The sequence below is a fragment of the Mercenaria mercenaria genome, chromosome 2 (genome assembly GCF_021730395.1).
Source record: "Mercenaria mercenaria strain notata chromosome 2, MADL_Memer_1, whole genome shotgun sequence".
Classification (NCBI taxonomy): Eukaryota; Metazoa; Mollusca; class Bivalvia; order Venerida; family Veneridae; genus Mercenaria; species Mercenaria mercenaria.
This window is the reverse complement of record NC_069362.1, coordinates 86,727,530-86,747,526: the sequence shown is the minus strand read 5'-3', so window position 1 is coordinate 86,747,526 and position 19,997 is coordinate 86,727,530. Positions and strand designations below refer to the sequence as shown.

Genomic DNA, 19,997 nt, shown 5'->3' with positions numbered 1-19,997 from the left:
AAGTTCTAAAAAAATCTTTCACTTGAGGGAAGTTGAGAGTGGACACAAAATAATCCCTATTTTGACATATAAAATCACAGATTTTAACCTCTAATCAACATAACCAAAACTTGCATCTGCATGAAGACTCAGTACAGTTAACTTTTGTGGCAGGTGATCTGAAACTCCTTTCTGTGGTTAAAAAGACACAGAGCAGAAATGATTTGTGATGACAGATGGACAAGCCATCAGACAGATCAAAACAAAAAGTGCTCTTCAAAATTTTTGGGGAGACAAAAATGTTTTACAATCTTTAAATCTGAACTGTTCAAAATTTTACATTTCCTCACTTACGATAATGTGTGATAAGTGTCTTGGCAACCCTTGGAATACCCCATATACTCCAGTGATCCTCAATCCGACAGCTTACACGGAAAGAATATTGCTTGTTAGTGCGCAAGCGTCTAACAAGATATGACGTATTTGGTCCCGTGTATACAGAGTGGAATGTACACTTCTCTGCATCCCATGCAGTTGTCTGCCCATTGCAGTACTGTAGACGGAATTCATTTGCCTCAGTATCTTCATCCACCTGTATAATCAAATATCATAGAGTTATGAAACTTGTCAAACTAATGTACATTGTCAGTCTGAGAAAGTACAGCCAGTTTCAATATCTTAATGACAAAGATAGACTTTAAAACAAGAGGGTCATAATGACCCTATATCGCTTACCTGTTAAACTTGGCCTTGGAATCGTCAAGATAAACATTCTGACAAAGTTTCATGAAGATAAGGTCATAAATGTGGCCTCTACAGTTTTAACAAGCGTTTCCTTTGATTTGAATGGTGACCTAGTTTTTGACCCCTCATGACCCAGTTTTTAAACCTGGCATTGGAATCATCAAGATAAACATTCTGACCAAGTTTCATGAAGATAGGGTCATAAATATGGTCTTTAGAGTGTTAACAAGCTTTTCCTTTGATATGAGCAGGTGACCTAGTTTTTGACCCCACATGACCCAGTTTCAAACCTTGCCTAGGAATCATCAAGATAAATATTTTGACCAAGTTTCATGAAGATAGGGTCAAAAATGTGGCCTTTACAGTGTTAACAAGCTTTTCCTTTGATCTGACTTGGTTACCTAGTTTTTGATCCCACATGACCCAGTTTCAAACTTGGCCTAGGAATCATCAAGATAAATACCCTGACCAAGTTTCATGAAGATAAGGTCTTAAATGTGGCATTAAGAGTGTTAACAAGCTTTTCCTTTGATTTGACTGAGTGACCTAGTTTTTGACCCCATATGACCCAGTTTTGAACCTGTCTTAAGAATCATCAAGATAAACATTCTGACCAAATTTCATGAAGATAGGGTCATAAATGTGGCCTCCTGAGTGTTAACCAGCTTTTCCTTTGATGTGACCTGGTGACCTAGTTTTTGACCCCATATGACCCAGTTGCAAATTTGGCCTGGAGATCATCAAGATAATCATTCTGTGCAAGTTTGTATCAAATCAAAGCATAAATGAAACCTCTATATGGCAAAAAGGGCCAAAATAGAGAATTTTAGAAGCAATGATGGAATCTAGCCAGTTTTCAAAAGGAACTCAAATCTTATTGTGACTTAAGTTGTGTGTAAGTGTGTTTAAAATCAAATGTAAAATGTCACTTCTATGGTGTTCACAAGGTAAAAATTAACAAATTTTGGCTCAGTTAGGGGCCATAACTACGGAATCTATGATTGGATCTGACGTATTCATCATGGGATCCAAGATATATTGTTGCTAAAGATATCTTGCAAGTTTGTATCAAATCAAACCATAAATGAAGTCTCTATATTGCTGCAAAAGTCAAACTAGCAAATTTTGGCCCTTTAAGGGGCCATAACTCTTGAACCTATGATGGGATCTGGCCAGTGTTTGAAAGGAACTGAGATATTATGCCAATACAAGCTGTGTGCAAGTTTGATTAAATTCCATTGCAAAATGTGGTCTCTATTGTGTTCACAAGCCAAAATAGCAAATGTTGGCCCTTCAAGGGGCCATAACTCTGGAACCCATGATGGGATCTGGCCAGTTTTCGAAAGGAACTGAGATATAATGCCAATACAAGTTGTGTGCAAGTTTAATCAAAACTGATTGCAAAATGTGGTCTCTATCGTATTCACAAGAATTTGTGAACGGACGACAGACAAACGGACAGACGACAGACAAAATGCAATTACAAAAGCTAACCCTGTCACTATGTGACAGATGAGCTAAAAAGGTTTAACTAAAAATACTAAGTTTAAAAGGGGCGTAATTCTGAAAATATTGCAGGTAGAGTAAGGCATTTACATACATTGTCACTATGAGCAAGTACTACTTGAAGTACAGTAGCTTCCAATTGAATATCTTAAGTAATGATGAAGATATTGGACTTCATAAAAACTTTAACCAAAATTTATAGGTTAAAAGAAGACATATAATTCTGGAAATGTTGCATTTACACAACTTGTCACCATAAGTTTCAACTGAATATCTTAAAAGGTGAAGACAATATTTGACTTCATAAAACAAGAGGGCCATGAAGGCCCTGAATCGCTCACCTACTGACCTAAAGATCATCAAGTTTAACATTCTGACCAAGTTTCATTAAGATATGGTCATAAATGTGGCCTCTAGAGTGTTAACTAGCTTTTCCTTTGATTTGACCTGCTGACCTAGTTTTTGACCCCTCATGACCCAGTGTTTAAACCTGACCTGAAGATTATCAAAGTTAACATTCTGACCAAGTTTCATGAAGATACAGTCATAAATATGGCCTCTAGTGTGTTTACAAGCTTTTCCTTTGATTTGACCTGGTGACCTAGTTTTTGACCCCACCTGACCAAGATTTAAACTTGACCTAAAGATCATCAACATTAACATTCTGACCAAGTTTCATTAAGATAAGGTCATAAATGTGGCTTACACAGCTTTTCCTTTGATTTGACCTGGTGACCTAGTTTTTGGCCAAATCTGACCCAGATTTAAAGCTGGCCTAAAGATCATCAAGATTAACATTCCGACCAAGTTTCATTAAGATATGGTCATAAATGTGGCCTCAAAAGTGCTTACTACCTTTTCCTTTGATTTGACCTGGTGACCTAGTTTTTGACTCCACATGACCCAGATTTGAAACTGACCTAAAGATCATCAAGATTAACATTCTGACTAAGTTTCATGAAAATAAAATCATAAATGTGGCCCCTAGAGTATTAACAAGCTTTTCCTTTGATTTGACCAAGTGACCTAGTCTTTGACCCCACCTGACCCAGATTTGATCTTGGCCTAAAGATCATCAAGATTAACATTTTGACCAAGTTTTATTAAGATATGGTCATAAATGTGACCTCTAGAGTGTTAACTAGCTTTTCCTTTGATTTGACCTGGTGACGTAGTTTTTGACCCTACATGACCCAGATTCAAACTGGACCTAAAGATCATCAAGGTTAACATTCTAACCAAGTTTCATGAAGATACAGTCATAAATGTGGCCTCCAGAGTGTTAACAAGCTTTTCCTTTGATTTGACCTGGTGACCTAGTTTTTGACCCCAGATGACCCAATATCGAAGTCGTCCAAGTTTTTATTGAGGGTAATATTCTGACCAAGTTTCATTAAGACTGGGCCAAAATTGTGACCTCCGGAGTATTAACAAGCTTTTCCTTTGATTTGACCTGGTGACCTAGTTTTTGACCCCAGATGGACCAATATCTAACTCGTCCAAGATTTTATTGAGGGTAACATTCTGACCAAGTTTCATTAAGATTGGGGCAAAATTGTGACCTCTAGAGTGTTAACAAGCTTTTCCTTTGGTTTGACCTGGTGACCTAGTTTTTTAACCCAGATGACCCAATATCGAACTCGTCCAAGATTTTATTGAGGGTAACATTCTGACCAAGTTTCGTTAAGATTGGGCCAAAATTGTGACCTCCAGAGTATTAACAAGCTTTTCCTTTGATTTGACCTGGTGACCTAGTTTTTGACCCCAGATGGACCAATATCTAACTCGTCCAAGATTTTATTGAGGGTAACATTCTGACCAAGTTTCATTAAGATTGGGCCAAAATTGTGACCTCTAGAGTGTTAACAGTCAAATTGTTGATGACGACGGACGCTGATGGACGACAGACACAGGGCGATCACAAAAGCTCACCTTGAGCACTTTGTACTCAGGTGAGCTAAAAATTTTAACCAACACATATGCCTACACTAACACTGGGGTGAGGGCAGTAGCTCTCCTATTCTTCAAAAAGTTGAATTGAAATGTCTCACCTCTTCCCACTTCACAAGTAAAGCACCTGGCCTCTCCTCCACATCTATGATCTGTACAGGTGCACGGTCATATATTCTACCCTCCTCTTCAATGAGATCATGAAACCTCTCAGATAAACCATCATTGAAGTCCACACTTATAAACGCTACCTCTGACAGACATGGTACTTCTGGCAGCCTGAAATCAATTTTTGGGCACATATTAGAATTAATAACATAAATATTTTGGCACAAAAAATAAACAGGCCTGAACACTAAAATAAAACAGAGCTGCTTTTGAGAAAAGCGCATGTCTCCCACAACTGCCTAATCATCTAGATTGACATTTCTTCGCCATTATGTATCTGAGTCAACCATGCACCAAAACCTGTATCACTGGCATCTGTGTTTTCGGTAATTCAAGGGCCTAATTCCGAAGTGCCTGGGCCGATTTGGCTAGTTATCGAACTTGGCCAAGGACTTATTGGCAAACACATTTTGTTCAAGTTTGGTGAAGATCGGATGAGAACTGTCGAAGAACACAGACAAGATTTGTGACAGACAGACACACACAGAGGAGTAAATCAATAGGTCTCCCACAACTGTGGTGTGGGAGACATAATAAATCCAGACCAAAGTAAATAAATTCAAAAGTAATGATTATCAGATTACATAAAACATTATTCAATCAATCAGAAAATATTAATGCATCGTAAAGGAAATTGGTTACTAGAGAAAACAAGATCTTACACATGGAGATCCTTTGAGTGGGGAGCATCTTTGAACTTTAGTAAGGCATCTACATTGTTCTCTGGTCCATTCTCTAGAATACCCTTACCTGCAGGATAAAATACTTCCTTTGTTTCTATTTTACAATCATTAACCTTTTACAGCTACCACAGAATCTTTTCTTACAGTGAGACTGCAAGCTATATATAACATTCCTTCTGTACAATAAATTAGAAGTCAGTCATCTTTCTTTAAGACCACTGAAAACTCTTTTACAGCTATTTAGTTCATTTATGTTGTGTTCAAATCACTAAGCACAATATGGCATGTCTCAACTTTCTACATCTACAAATAATTCTCAACAAAATTTTACAGATGGGACAATATCCCTGCCACAATTCTCTCCTAAATTCCCATGCAATCATACTATCTGATGAAAACAATTTGGAAGTATTCTGACAGGATATACAAAACCTAGCAGAGTGCTTAATCCATTCAAAAGTTGACAACACCTAAGAAGCAAGTTACTGGTACTGAAGAATATTTTTATCAGAAGTATGTCTCCCAGTATCACCTAATTTTGCTTTGAAACCAGCAATGTAGAAGTCCTGAAACTCTAAAACTGAAAAAGAAAAAACTTTCAACCTATACCGTATTTTGGTGTGTATAGGTCGCACTTTTTCTACCCATTTTGCTGCCTGAAAAAGTTCCTGCGACCTATACGACAGAACATTGCCAGCAGTTTTTTTTTTCGGGCCAATTTTCTGACCGTAGCTCGCGCAAAATTACGTGCATCTGTTACGAACGAACAAAATGGATAAAAAATATCAATATCGGCGGCTTTTCAACCAATAGCGGTTACTTTCAATAAAATATATCGTAAATAACCCATACAGACTATTAAAATTACAAATGACTTTAATTCAAAGATGTTTTTGCAGTCTGAATTACGTTTGTTTCTACTTTCGTTTTACTGGACGCCATTGACATGTACTCAGGGTTGAATAAAATCCGGACAGATCCGTCCTCCATTCCAAACATTGTTTATATTAATTCTTAGCGTATTAAAAACTTGAAAGATAATTTTTTACTTTTGATTTTTAAATAAAAGAAAAAAATCCAAACAGAGATATTTTGTTAATCTTTTTACTCAGAATCAAAAGAACGCGGTTAATTACATGACACGGAAAGGTGTTATAATTGCTGTGCAAACAATTCACACTTAAACTTGCATGACAACAGAATGTAAACGCAAACCGTTTGCTGCCAATTAGTGTCAAAATGTCGCTTTTCTATGATGTAGTCTGTTACCGATACTACTGTTGGTACGAAATGGTTGGGAACGAAAATAACACTGTCCGATTTCCACCAATCAGGTTCTGAAAATAATTCAGTCCGCGGCATCAATATGGCCGTCGCCATAACTTTTTTGCCGGTAAATATTAAATATTGCTGGGGAAAAAATCCGAAATTTAACTGCGACTAATACGCTAGAAGTTAAATTTTCCGACCATTTCCAGAGCAAAAATTAGATGCGGACTATACATTACCGCGACCTATACACACCAAAATACGGTAATATGGTTGAACATCAATATTTAAAAAGCAGTTCTGGATGAACAAGCATGTATAGTAGACACACATAAATAATAAAATTAGCCGCGCCATGAGAAAACCAACATAGTGGCTTTGCGACCAGCATAGATCCAGACCAGCCTGCGCATCTGCGCAGTCTGGTCAGGATCCATGCTGTTCAATAATGGTTTCTCTAATTGCAGTAGGCTTTGAAAGCGATTCGCATGGATCCTGACCAGACTGCACTGATGCTCAGGCTGGTCTGGATCCATGCTGGTCGCAAAGCCACTATGTTGGTTTTCTCATGGCGTGGCTCAAATCTAAATGCTTCCCATTCCTTAGAACACTACAGAGGAATATAAATATTTACCTTCTTCAATACATGATGCAGCATCAACCAGAGAGAGATTGATCATATCCTCACACTGATGGAGGGGCTCAAGGTTGGATTTCTCCAGTGCCTCTATCTCAGCTAGCATCTCTGACATCCTCGCCTCTAGTGATTTATTCAGAGCTTTCTTTAAATTCTCAAAATGATTCTTCACGTGGTCTGTTGCAATTTTGGAACTATGTTGTATCTGAAAGTGTAATAATTTGTGTTCAACCATGAACTTCACTTTCGTTTTGTTTGCAATTATCTTATTTAAAACTAGAAATGTGTCCATAGGACATAGATGCCCCCACTATGTGATGTTATTTTTCTAGATATTTTGTCGTCATTGTTTTGTTTAGAGTCACATTGATACAATTAAGGCACTTTTCTCAACCAAAATTATGATCAGAAAATACTGTCTACAAATTCTTTAAAGTTAATTCCTAAATATGCAGACTATTAATGTGTACTTAAAATATTTTGTGTGTTTATACATGTATATAATTTTATAATTTTATTTCATTTCATACTGCTTTTGTTGTAACAGAAGTTATGTCATGTTTCTTCATGTTTTCTCTCATTATTGTTTATAAATCATGTTTATTGTACTTGTACATATTTATACAGTGGACCATACTGTAAATTGGCTCTGCCAAATATGTCATCCACTAAAAATAAAGTCGTTATTTACTTACTTACTTACAAGGCTTTTTTCAGCTTTTAATGGTGGAGGAAGACCCCAGGTGCCCCTCCGTGCATTGTTCCAGGCAATGGCAGGCACCTGGGTAGAACCATTGACCTTCTGTAAGCCAGCTGGATGGCTTTGTCAAACAAAGAATTCTAAACCCCAGGTGAGGTTTTGAACCCAAAGTGGTGATGGGCAAGTGATTCAATCAGTCAGCCAAAACGAATGCCCTGTCACTTGATGTGTGAGTCCTGTGAGTTATGGCACATTTACAATAGAACAAGTATACTGAAGTTGTGGACGGAAAAAGAAATGTGACTTTATATATTTATTTCACCATTGAATGATTAAATATTAATGACCTTGCTATGGTGAAAGTTTTTACTAATTCATTTGAATATCCTTGAAATCCACCCATGTAAAAGTTACTGACCAGACAAGAAAACTGATGTAAAATCTTTGGACTGTCAAGGGTCTACATGTCTGTCTTGCACTTGACACATCGTATTACTATGGCGAATGTTTGTGCTAAGGTATTTGAAGATCTTTTATGTGCAGAGAAATACAAAGTTACAGAATTAACACGAAAAATTAAGTAAAATCTATCACCTCTGCAATCTTTGAGCTATGGATCTAAGTCTTACACTGAACATATCATCCATAACGGTGAATGTTATATTCTATATGTTATATAGACCTACAATATTTGATTTCTAAGGGTGATCTTGACCTTTTAGCTTAGCAGGGCTTTTTTTCCTTCTGCAACAGGGGCCATTCATAGGCGCTTTTCCCTCAGAAAATTTCTTTCAAATTATGCAGTTTTCCCCAAAAATTGACTTTACATCAGGTTTTTTATTCCCCTTTGTCCAAATACCAAGCTATTTTTTCCCCAAATTTACAGGCCTGGGCCCCTTCCCCTCTTGGTAAAAAAAAAACCTGCTTAGGGTCTACCAGTAGATCTTGCACATAACACATTGTCTGTTATGTTGAATGTTTTTTGCCTTGTTAAATGAATATCCCTCAATTCATATAAAAGTTATATATGGGCCACAAAAAATGTTTTCTTTTTCTAAGTGTGACCTGTAATGTAGGGGTGCACGTCTTAAATGTAACACTTCATCCTGTGATATGAATGTTTGTGCCAAGTTATTTCAATATCCATGCATTCATAAAAATGTTACAGAGGGGACATAAAAAATGGCCTTAAAACTTTGACTTCTTAGTTTGACCTTGACTTTTAAGGCTTGTGGGGATTTTGGCCTTAAATGTGACATATCATCTTGTTATGGTGAATACTTGTGCCACCTCTAAATGTAATTTTGACCTTTGAGCTAGAGGTTTGGATTTGTATCTGACATGTCGTCCTGATATGGTGGTTGCTTCTGTGAAGTAATTTCAAAATCTGACAATGCACAACAAATTTAATGACCTGACAAGATTTTAAGCACACACAACAGATGCGTGCAGGCACACACAGACACACACACAAACGCACACCATATGCCCCCAACTTTAAATGGCAAGGGCATAAAAATATGTGCAGTCCAACTTAATTCACTCAACAACCTCTCAAAATGCCTCCTTTCGCTCAAACTCGACAAAATCCCTTTACAATACATATCCACACTGGATGACTCAAACAAAATAAAGGCCAGATTCAAAATTCAAACATTGCATTGTAAAATAGTCATTTGCATCTTTTTTATGTATCAATCATTTAAATTTCAAATAAAACTTTACAATCGTTACAATTTAAAAATCTCCCAGTAATTTTATTGTTATTAATTCTGGTACTTTGGAATCATGGAATCCATTCCGTGTTTCTGTATACATAACAGACAGTTGTTGTAGAGCGTGAGATGAGCTGCGTATTTCATTACTTCTCTTGAACAGACTATGTCACCCTGAGAATTCTATTATTTTTACTTAGTTGCACTCTAGGCTTGGAAAGGACCTCTTTACCTTTTCCCCCTATTACCTATTTTGAGGCCTGTATGCCAGTGTGTGGCCCAATGGTTAAGGTCATTAACCTCAAATCATTTTCCCTTCACTGCTGCAGGTCTGACACCTCTCTTGGAATAATATTTTATTTGTGTGAGGAAACCATCAACCTGGAATAACAAAGGTTTTTGCTTCTACCCATATGCTCTCCCTTGCTTGAAAAATGCTGGATGGGCACTTGAGGTCTTTCTTCACTATTAACCTATAAGAAGATCCTATAAGAAGCCAGTGCTTTTTTTAAGTTTTGGGGGAATTGTGGCAGGACCCGTAAGGAGGGGAAATTGTGCCTTAAAGGTGGATAATCAGATTTTGGCCATGTAACGGATTTGTTCGAAACTTTAGCATCTGATCATTTACACTCATTTATGTTCACTTAACACTTAATACAAATTAGATTTCCACTGGAGGTATTTTTAAAATTTCATTTTCCTATCCTGGTTGCCCAACCAAGATAGAGTTATTTTATCATAAGTATAAATTTGATAAACATACTTTGCCTAAGGAAATGTATAAATATTAGACATGTTGTAATATATTTGTAAAATATTTGCATTAAAAATTATGTATTTAGATGGAATTCATTAGAAACGCAAGTTTGAAAAATTATTATTACCTCCCTTTGCCTATCTTGGTTGCGCAACCAAGATAGATTGGAAATAAATGAATTCAGAAGCTACACAAAGTTTTTAAACTTGCATTTTGGTTCAGATTGTTCAATAGTTGATATGTCTATCAAATGCAAATGTAAAACTAGACATTGTATCGAAATAAAAAGAAATACCCAGCTTTTTATATACTTTCATATTAAAGGGGAGTAATTACAAAATTTTATAAAAATAATAAAATATACATTTCAAATAGGAATCTAACTCTATGTAATCGGTCTTTTTGTTCCTTAAATAATTCTCTACCAGAATAAACAAAAAGTAAAAAATGTCATTAAATGTTGTTTAAATGTGATTGACCACCTTTAACCACTAAAATAGGGGAAATACTAGAGATGCTTTTGAGAAAAGCGCATGTCTCCCACAACTGCCCCTCTGAAAAATGTTAGTTTCTCTAGATGTTTTAGACGAGTGGATCCAATTAGATGGTCTGGATGAGTGGATCCAATCAGTAATTCAAGGGCCATAAATCAAAAGTGCCTGGTTGGATTTGGCTAGTTATCGGAATTGGGTAAGGTCTTATGGCCAAACACATTTTGTTCAAGTTTGGTGAAGATCGGATGAGAAATGTTCGACTTAGAGAGCGGACAAGAGTAAACAGACGGATTTTTCCGGTAATTCAAGGGCCGTAACTCTAAAATGCCTGGACCGATTTGGCTAGTTATCGAACTTGGCCGAGGTCTCATGGTCAAACACATTTTGTTCAAGTTTGGTGAAGATTGGAAGAGTAAAAAAGCCGATTTTTCGATAATTCAAGGGCTGTAACTCCAAAATGCCTGGACCGATTTGGCTAGTTATCGAACATGGCCGAGGTCTCATAGTCAAACACATTTTGTTCAAGTTTGGTGAAGATCGGATGAGAAATGTTTGATTAAGAGTGCGGACATGAGAAAAAAGGCCAATTTTTCGATAAGTCAAGAGCCGTAACTCCAAAATGCCTGACCGATTTGGCTAGTTATCGAACTTGGCCCAGGTCTCATGGTCAAACACATTTTACTTAAGTTTGGTGAAGATTGGATGAGAAATATTCGAATTAGAGTGCGGACAAGAGTAAAAAGACCGATTTTTGGTAATTCAAGGGCCATAACTCCAAGACGCCTGGACCGATTTGGCTAGTTATTAAACTTGGCCGAGGTCTTATGGTCAAACACATTTTGTTCAAGTTTGGTGAAAATCGGATGAGAAATGTTCGACTTAGAGTGCGGACAAGCTTTGTGACAGACACACACACAGACTGGAGTAAATCAATATGTCTCCCACACCACTGTGGTGGGAGACATAATTACGTCGTGATGAAAGCAATATTTTTCATATATGTTACACTAAAAAAGAAAATGATATAAAAGCACATTGTCTCATGTTTTAAATGGTACAGTTTACATTATCATGTACATCTAGAAAGGGTTTTGTTGGTTGGGATATTTAAAAAAAAAAAATTCTAGGGGAATTTTTTTCAGAAATAGGGGGAAAAACATACATTTTGGACAGGGGAATGGGACCGAATTTCCACCAAAAAAACAAGAGCTGTCGAAGGACAGCAACGCTCGACTATTCAACAGCCTTGTCAATTGAATTAATACGAAAGTCGAAAAAGGGGCATAATTTTGTAAAAATGGGAAAAAGGGTTATGGAACCTTCACAGTGCTTATCAGCTCATAAAGTGAACAAGTGTGTGAAGTTTCAATCCTTTCCCATAGGTGGATACTGAAATATCAGCTTACATACAAAAACTTAACCAAAACTGCTAAGTCGAAAAAGGGGCATAATTTTGAAAAAATGCAAAGTAGAGTTATGGGACCTACACAGTGCATGTCAGATTATGACAGTGAACAAGTGTGTGAAGTTTCAATCCATTCCCATTAGTTGGTACTGAGATACCAGCTTACATACAAAACCTTAACCAACAATTTCTAAGTCGAAAAAGGGGCATAATTTTGTAAAAAAGTAAAATAGAGTTATGGAACCTGTGCAATGTAGGTCAGTTTATCACAGTGAATAAGTGTGTGAAGTTTCAATCCATTCCCACAAGTGGTAACTGAGAAACCAGCTTACATACAAAACCTTAACCAACAATTTCCAAGCCAAAAGGGGCATAATTTTGTAAAAAAGCAAAATAGAGTTATGGAACATGTGCAATGTAGGTCAGTTTATCACAGTGAATAAGTGTGTGAAGTTTCAATCCATTCCCACAAGTGGTTACTGAGATACCAGCTTACATACAAAACCTTAACCAACAATTTCTAAGTCGAAAAAAGGGCATAATTTTGTAAAAAAGCAACATGGAGTTATGGAACCTTTGCAATGTAGGTCAGTTTATCACAGTGAATAAGTGTGTTAAGTTTCAATCCATTCCCACAAGTGGTTATTGAGATATCAGCTTACATACAAAACCTTAACCAAATCGGGACGCCAACGCAGACGCCGACACATGGGTGAGTCCAATAGCTCTACTATTCTTTGAAGTCGAGCTAAAAAACGGCCTTAACAAGAGCTGTCGGATGACAGCGCGCTCGACTATTCGAAGAATTGATTGAAGAATGGGGTCAAAATATTTCCATAGATTTTCAGACAAAAGAAAAAAATGGATTAAACGAAAAATTTTCCTGTATTTGTGGATTTCGATTAGTCTTGCACTAAGTGGCAATGTGTGACCATGATGGCAAATATGTTATTAAGTTATATGTTAGGCAAACATAGACTTGTATGAAAAGTTTAACTAATTTCCAAGTCCAAAAAGGGTCATAATTCAGTCAAAATAGTTGACAGAGTTATGTACACTTGCCTACAGATGGAAATCATGTTGATATACTAGTGTTAACAGTTTCAAAGCCACAGTTCAAATATTTTGACAAAAATGTCAAAGTCCAAAAAGGGCCATAATTCAGCCAAAATAGTTGTCAAGAGTTATGTACTCTTGCCTGCAGATGGAAATCATAATGATAAACAAGTGTTTAAAGTTTAAAAGCCATATGTCAAATAGTCTTGACAAAACATGGACATATATGAAAACAGAACCAATTTCCAAGTTCAAAAAGGGCCATAATTCAGCCAAAAAAGATGACAAGAGTTATGTACTCTTGCCTATTGATAGAGACTATAATACTGAACAAGATATAAAAGTTTCAAAGCAATATGTCAAACACTTTACACAAAATATAAACTGGTACGAAAAACTTAACCAAGACTTCTAAGTCAGAAGGGGCCATAATTCAGCCAAATTGCTTGATGGAGTTATGTACTCTTGCCTACAACTGGATATGGTGATGGTAAACAAGTGTTGAAAGTTTCAAAGCTTTATCTCAAAAGACTTTGTCAAAATGTAGACTGGTACGAAAAACTTAACCAAGATTTCTAAGTAAAAAAGGGGCAATAATTCAACCAAAATGCTTGATGGAGTTATGTACTCTTGCCTACAACTGGACATGATGATGGTAAACAAGTGTTGAAAGTTTCAAAGCTTTATCTCAAAAGACTTTGCCAAAATATGAACTGGTACGAAAAACTTAACCAAGATTTCTAAGTCAAAAGGGGCCATAATTCAGTCAAAATGCTTGACAGAGTTATATACTCTTGCCTATAACTGGACATGGTGATGGTAAACAAGTGTTGGAAGTTTCAAAGCTTTATCTCAAAAGACTTTGTCAGAATGTGGACTGGTACGAAAAACTTAACCAGGGTGTGACGCCGACGCCGTGGTGAGTAGGATAGCTCTACTTATTCTTCGAATAGTTGAGCTAAAAAAACACTGGATGCATAGAACACAACCAAGACAAGAGGATCGTGATGGTCCTGAATCGCTCACCTATCCACACATGACCCAGTGTAGAACTGAGTATGATGTCGTTATTTCTATTATTTGACACAGTGACCTAGTTTTTGAGCACATGTGACCTAGATATCATCAAAATAAAAAATTCTGACCAATTTTCATGAAGATCCATTGAAAAGTATGACCTCTAGAGAGGTCACAAGGTTTTTCTATTATTTGACCTAATGACCTAGTTTTTGAAGGCATGTGACCCACTTTTTAACTTGACCTAGATATCATCAAGGTGAACATTCTCACCAAATTTCATGAAGATCTCATGAAAAATATGGCCTCTAGAGAGGTCACAAGGTTTTTCTATTTTTCAACCTACTGACCTAGTTTTTGACTGCACATGACCCAGTTTCGAACTTGACCTAGATATCATCAAGCTGAACACTCTCGTCAATTTTCATGAAGATCCATTGAGAAATATGGCCTCTAGAGAGGTCACAAGGTTTTTCTATTTTTAGACCTACTGACCTAGTTTATGAAGGCACGTGACCCAGTTTCGAACTTGACCTAGATATCATCAAGGTGAACATTCTCACCAGTTTTCATGAAGATCTCATGAAAAATATGGCCTCTAGAGAGGTCACAAGGTTTTTCTATTTTTCAACCTACTGACCTAGTTTTTGACCGCACGTGACCCAGTTATAAACTTGACCTAGATATCATCAAGCTGAACACTCTCACCAATTTTCATGACGACCCATTGAGAAATATGGCCTCTAGAGACGTCACAAGATTTTTCTATTTTTAGACCTACTGACCTAGTTTTTGACCGCACGTGACCCAGTTTCGAACTTGACCTAGATATCATCAAGATGAACATTCTGATCAATTCATGAAGATCTCTTGAAAAATATGGCCTCTAGAGAGGTCACAAGATTTTTTTATTTTTAGATCTACTGACCTAGTTATTGACCGCACGTGATCCAGTTTCGAACTTGACCTAGATATCATCAAGGTGAAAATTCTGACTAATTTTCATAAAGATCCCATGAAAAATATGGCCTCTAGAGAGGTCACAAAGTTTTTCTATTTTCAGACCTACTGACCTAGTTTTTGACCGCACGTGACCAAGTTTCGAACTTGCCCTAGATATCATCAAGGTGAACATTCTGACCAATTTTCATGAAGATCCATTGAGAAATATGGCCTCTAGCGAGGTCAGAAGGTTTTTCTATTTTTAGACCTACTGACCAAGTTTTTGACCACACGTGACCCAGTTTCGAAGCTGCCCTAGATATCATCAAGGTGAACATTCTGACCAATTTTCATGAAGATCCATTGAGAAATATGGCCTCTAGAGAGGTCACAAGGTTTTTCTATTTTTAGAACTACTGACCTAGTTTTTGACCCCACGTGACCCAGTTTCGAACTTGACCTAGATTTCATCAAGGTGAACATTCTGACCAATTTTCATGAAGATCTCATGAAAAATATTGCCTCTAGAGAGGTCACAAGGCTTTTCTATTTTTAGCCCTACTGACCTAGTTTTTGACCGCACGTGACCCAGTTTGGAACTTGACCTAGATATCATCAAGATGAACATTCTGACCAATTTTCATAAAGATCCAATGAAAAATGTGACCTCTAGAGATGTCACAAGGAAAAGTTTATGCACGCACGGACGGATGCACGGACGGACGACGGACGCTGCACGATCATAAAAGCTCACCTTGTCACTTCGTGACAGGTGAGCTAAAAAACAACAGCAGACTCGGTTTGACTGAATCTGTTTATGAGAGGTTAAGAAATGTACAACACTCCCCATGCCAACTGGCACCGTCTTAAGAGGAATTCTATTAAAGTAAAATTGAATGCCACTCATGATGTCAAAGGGCCAGAAAGTATAACAACACTGAAAATGGTCATATTACATTAAATTAAGTTGGCATGATTTAACCCAATAAAACAAACAAACTTTATTTTTATCTATATTACTTTTTTACCTGTTGCTTTGCTTGAGTAAGTGACTGTAACTGTTCTGTAAGTCCATGTTTCTGTGTGCATGCATTATCAACAGTGTCAATCACATTCTGTATTAGTTCATCTGTATCTGACATTGTAACTGATGACCTGTAATACAGATATATTTATGAACAATTAATAACATTCTTTCCACGCTCATCCTTGCTTAAAAACTGTTGCAACATAATCAGGGTGCTTTCTTAATAGTAATGATGAATATGTGTAGTTTAAAAGATAAAGTATAGTCTCCTCTTTGTAAATACTGTTCTCAGTATTCATATTGATTACCGGACCTCTAGACTCTGGGTGCCGGATCCCTAGCCAATGCCTTTTTTTTACGTCTGTATCATATGATAATACCGGTAGTCCAAATAATTGTACTCAGGAGATGAATATTGTAACAGTTATATTTTTTGACTGGTTGATATTCCCTATTAGAGGTAGACAACATGAAATATCAGAATGTAAAATCGGTCTACCCGAAGTCATTATTTAGACTACACATGATAATAATAAATATACCCGTAATACAATGCACCCCTAAAAATATCAAGTGACATATCAAGTATCGATCACTTTTTACTGATATGAATATCGAAATAATCATCAAATATCAACCAAAACACAGCCCTACAGTCTACTCGCCAAAAGCGGATCAAATTGTGAACCTCTCTTAAACATATGAGAGTATACAATATATAAGTAACCAGTTATATAGGCTTATCACTTAGTAATTCTTAGACAAAAGAAGAAGGATCTAATCTAATGACTTTGAGTTCCATGAGTAGATAACTTTTGCAAACATGTTTCTTGATTTGGATTTTAGCACTCTTGAATTCTTCAAAGTAGAATATTTTTTAGCATATCTCACAGTTTCTTAGATAAAACTACACAAATTTGATACCATTTTAAAGAGTGAAACACACACTTTCATAGGAATAATGTGATTTTTATGGAAAAAAGTGCCATCAACCAGAGGCAGCCATTCAACCAATAGAGGATCACCCAATTCAGGGATAATCAAAAGGTTGTTTATTCTGCTTAAAAATACAAATCAATGCTTAATTTGACATTGTAATGGTTTAAACTGGCAAATTCAGATAAATAAATAAGGTTCTATGCATCAGTATTTTGATTTCAGTTTTAAATATGGTTGGTGCTAATAAATTATGTATAGAAATATAACTATGAAAACTAACGCTATATTCTTTTACCTAGTATCTCCTGTTTGGAATGTAAATATACTGATTATCATCATATTCTGCCTTGAAATGTTTATTTCTAATCCCAAAGACATGATTTATAAAAAAAACTATTTTTAAATTGATAGAAAATATGATAAACTAAGTGATCCTCTATTGGCAAGTGATCCCCTATTGTTGAATCAAACAGGTTTAAATATTTCTTCATAACTTCAAACATAAAAGACTGATTCAAATAAATGAAGCATTTATATGAATGATGAATGCGAGCAATAGTTCTTAATTTAGATATCATTAAAGTCTAGACATTCTTCACTACATGCTATTAAAAAGTATAGATAGTGATCCGCTACTGGCGAGTTATTAGGAGAGATCACCATGACGTCAAGCATTAACATCTATTTATCTGGTGGTGGGCAAAACAAGGTTTTAACATCATTTGTGTATGGGATTATAATTTTTAATAACTTTTTCGCTCATTCATGGATTTTCAAAATTCAAAAAGTTTTGAAATACTTACAATTTTCATATGTTCATATTCAAAATCTTTTTTAAATGAATAACCGTTTTAAATGACACACAATTTTAATAGTGGCGTAGTGATGTTCGAAACTTTTAGAAAAAACACTATAAGTTCAATGTTCAAAATTAAACCATTATTAGTTTTGGCCGTTAGAAAAACATCACTTTTTACAAAAAACAGGGACGTTCCGAGTTAGTACTGGCTTCCAAAACTCTAAATGCCGCTTTTTTATATTTTGTTTTTTCATAGTTGCGGCTTTAGAGTTTTGGACCAGGCCTACTAACTAGTTGTCCAACTTTTCGTCGCAAACGTAGTCAACTGAAACTTTGAACGAAGACGTATGGGTATCTTGATAAAGTAATCACTTCTACATCAGTTAACACCATTTATCAAATTCTGCAAGCAAATCTTACAATAAAATCGCCTGATTTTTACAAGTCACTGTTAGATCAGCATCATTTCGGCGGCCATTGTTGAATAGCTACAACGAGATTCTCGCATGACGTAACCGCGCGAGCCGCTAAAAATATACATGTAGAGCACCTTGTAAACAAAAGAAATGATTTATACATACAAGTTTTCTTAAGGATTTATCTATGAAAGTAATAATTCAAATAATTTTCAATAACAAAATAACCATTTTCCCAAGTTTTTTTGCCACCGGGATGCTGATGCAACTTTAAACGCGAAGCGGCACATGTAAGCACTCTCTTAGCCGTTTGCGCGGGTGAAAGGTCAGTCTCGTATTTCAAAGGAGCAAGATGGCAGCGTAGAGTAAATGTTTCAGACCAGTTCGAAATTGTCAGGTAGTTCTGCCATCAATTATGGGTTTTAATACGTAAAATTTGGCATAATGGTAGATTTTACTATATATTAACTGATCAGAAAGTGCTGCTGCCGATTTCTTTTAAAATGTACAAACGCGAGCATGTCAGATTTCTGGCACGATTATTGGTAGGATTTCCCTACGGAGTACACTTCAGCGCTCCCGTCCAAATCCAGTATATAAACCAAGAGCGCTGAAGATCTTAAGCTAGTTCAGAGTCTGCCCTCTTAATAGGGCTGTAACGAGTATCTGAGTACTCGGATATCCACGAATTTGACCAAAAGATCGAGTACGGATATTCGTCATTGTTGGGATCGTTGGATAGCGATCTTTTTCATTAATACATGGAAAATGTAAAATTCTATCAATATTACTAAACTGAAGCCACATTAAACATCTTCAATGAATTTTCTTGCACATGTACGTCGATTACGCGTTGTCAGTTTCTAAACCAGATGTAAACAAATGTCTTAGGTAGAGTTAGCATCGGTCTTATATTTGAACTTAAATTAATGTGAAATCTGTCAAAACAGTATATAAACATTTATCATTTACAGTGCTTTTCATCCTTATATAACAGAGGCCTATAAAAGGCCTCTTCCCAATCCAAAAATATGCTTTTGTTTCCCAACTGTGGCAGAGATATTTCCCAAAATGCAAGAAAAAATTCCCCAAAATCGTGCAACAGATGGTTAAGATTTTGTTTACATTTTATTTTTTCTACAGGAAGCGTTTAGAGTATTGATTTTTTGTCGCACAATAGCTTCACAGCCCACAGAACCAGTTGTGACACATTGCCAGTCTAATACATTATGTTCCGTTACCTGGATTTTAGTCCAAGTTGCAGGGGATATAAATTTGCTCCATCTTTCGATGTTTACTTCCGGTTGATAATTTTTCCCAAAATGAACAATTATCGCGCATAAATTTCCCAATCTGAAAGGCCAAGGCCTCTTCCCAATTTCCTGATGAAAAGCCCTGATTTAAGAAATTAAATTCAATAAATAGTTAAATACGCAATTTCTTTACAATAAATAAAGTTTTCTTATCAAAAAATGCGAAACTGCTACTAAATATTGTGATATTGTATTAATGACTGACGTCATATATCGTTCGTCTGCAAGTATGGCCAAATATTACAGAAGTCCACTACTGCAGTTACAGTGCAGTATGCTTGACTTTAATTAATGAGCAAAACATTAAACATTTATATACAAGTCAAAACTGTTAAATTGAGCATTGTGAGAACAGTTTAGATTCCATAAAGAAATGGTACTTCTATAACAGTCTTGCATTTTTGTATCATAATAAGTTGTAGCTGGCGATCTGTGGTTCGATCTGTTAATCGTCAGCCCCGCGGATCGGACTGGATCACCA

At 36.2% G+C, this 19,997-nt stretch overlaps 1 protein-coding gene across 2 annotated transcripts in view; it reads right to left on the bottom strand.

The window, feature by feature from the left end:
• The window catches only part of LOC123564501 (cytokine receptor-like factor 3), a 35,425-nt gene that overhangs the window by 15,070 nt on the left and 358 nt on the right, over window positions 1-19,997 (bottom strand). Inside the window, exons 2-7 of one of the 2 annotated variants that reach the window (XM_053537141.1) lie at window positions 19,445-19,598; window positions 16,051-16,177; window positions 6,934-7,141; window positions 5,010-5,097; window positions 4,281-4,458; window positions 334-571 (exon numbers count right to left, since the gene is read on the bottom strand). In XM_053537141.1, coding sequence (XP_053393116.1) covers window positions 334-571; window positions 4,281-4,458; window positions 5,010-5,097; window positions 6,934-7,141; window positions 16,051-16,164 — 826 coding nt within the window. In that variant the 5' untranslated portion in view covers window positions 16,165-16,177; window positions 19,445-19,598. The remainder of the gene's footprint in view (window positions 1-333; window positions 572-4,280; window positions 4,459-5,009; window positions 5,098-6,933; window positions 7,142-16,050; window positions 16,178-19,444; window positions 19,599-19,997) is intronic. The other variant, XM_045358138.2, reaches the window with a different exon arrangement.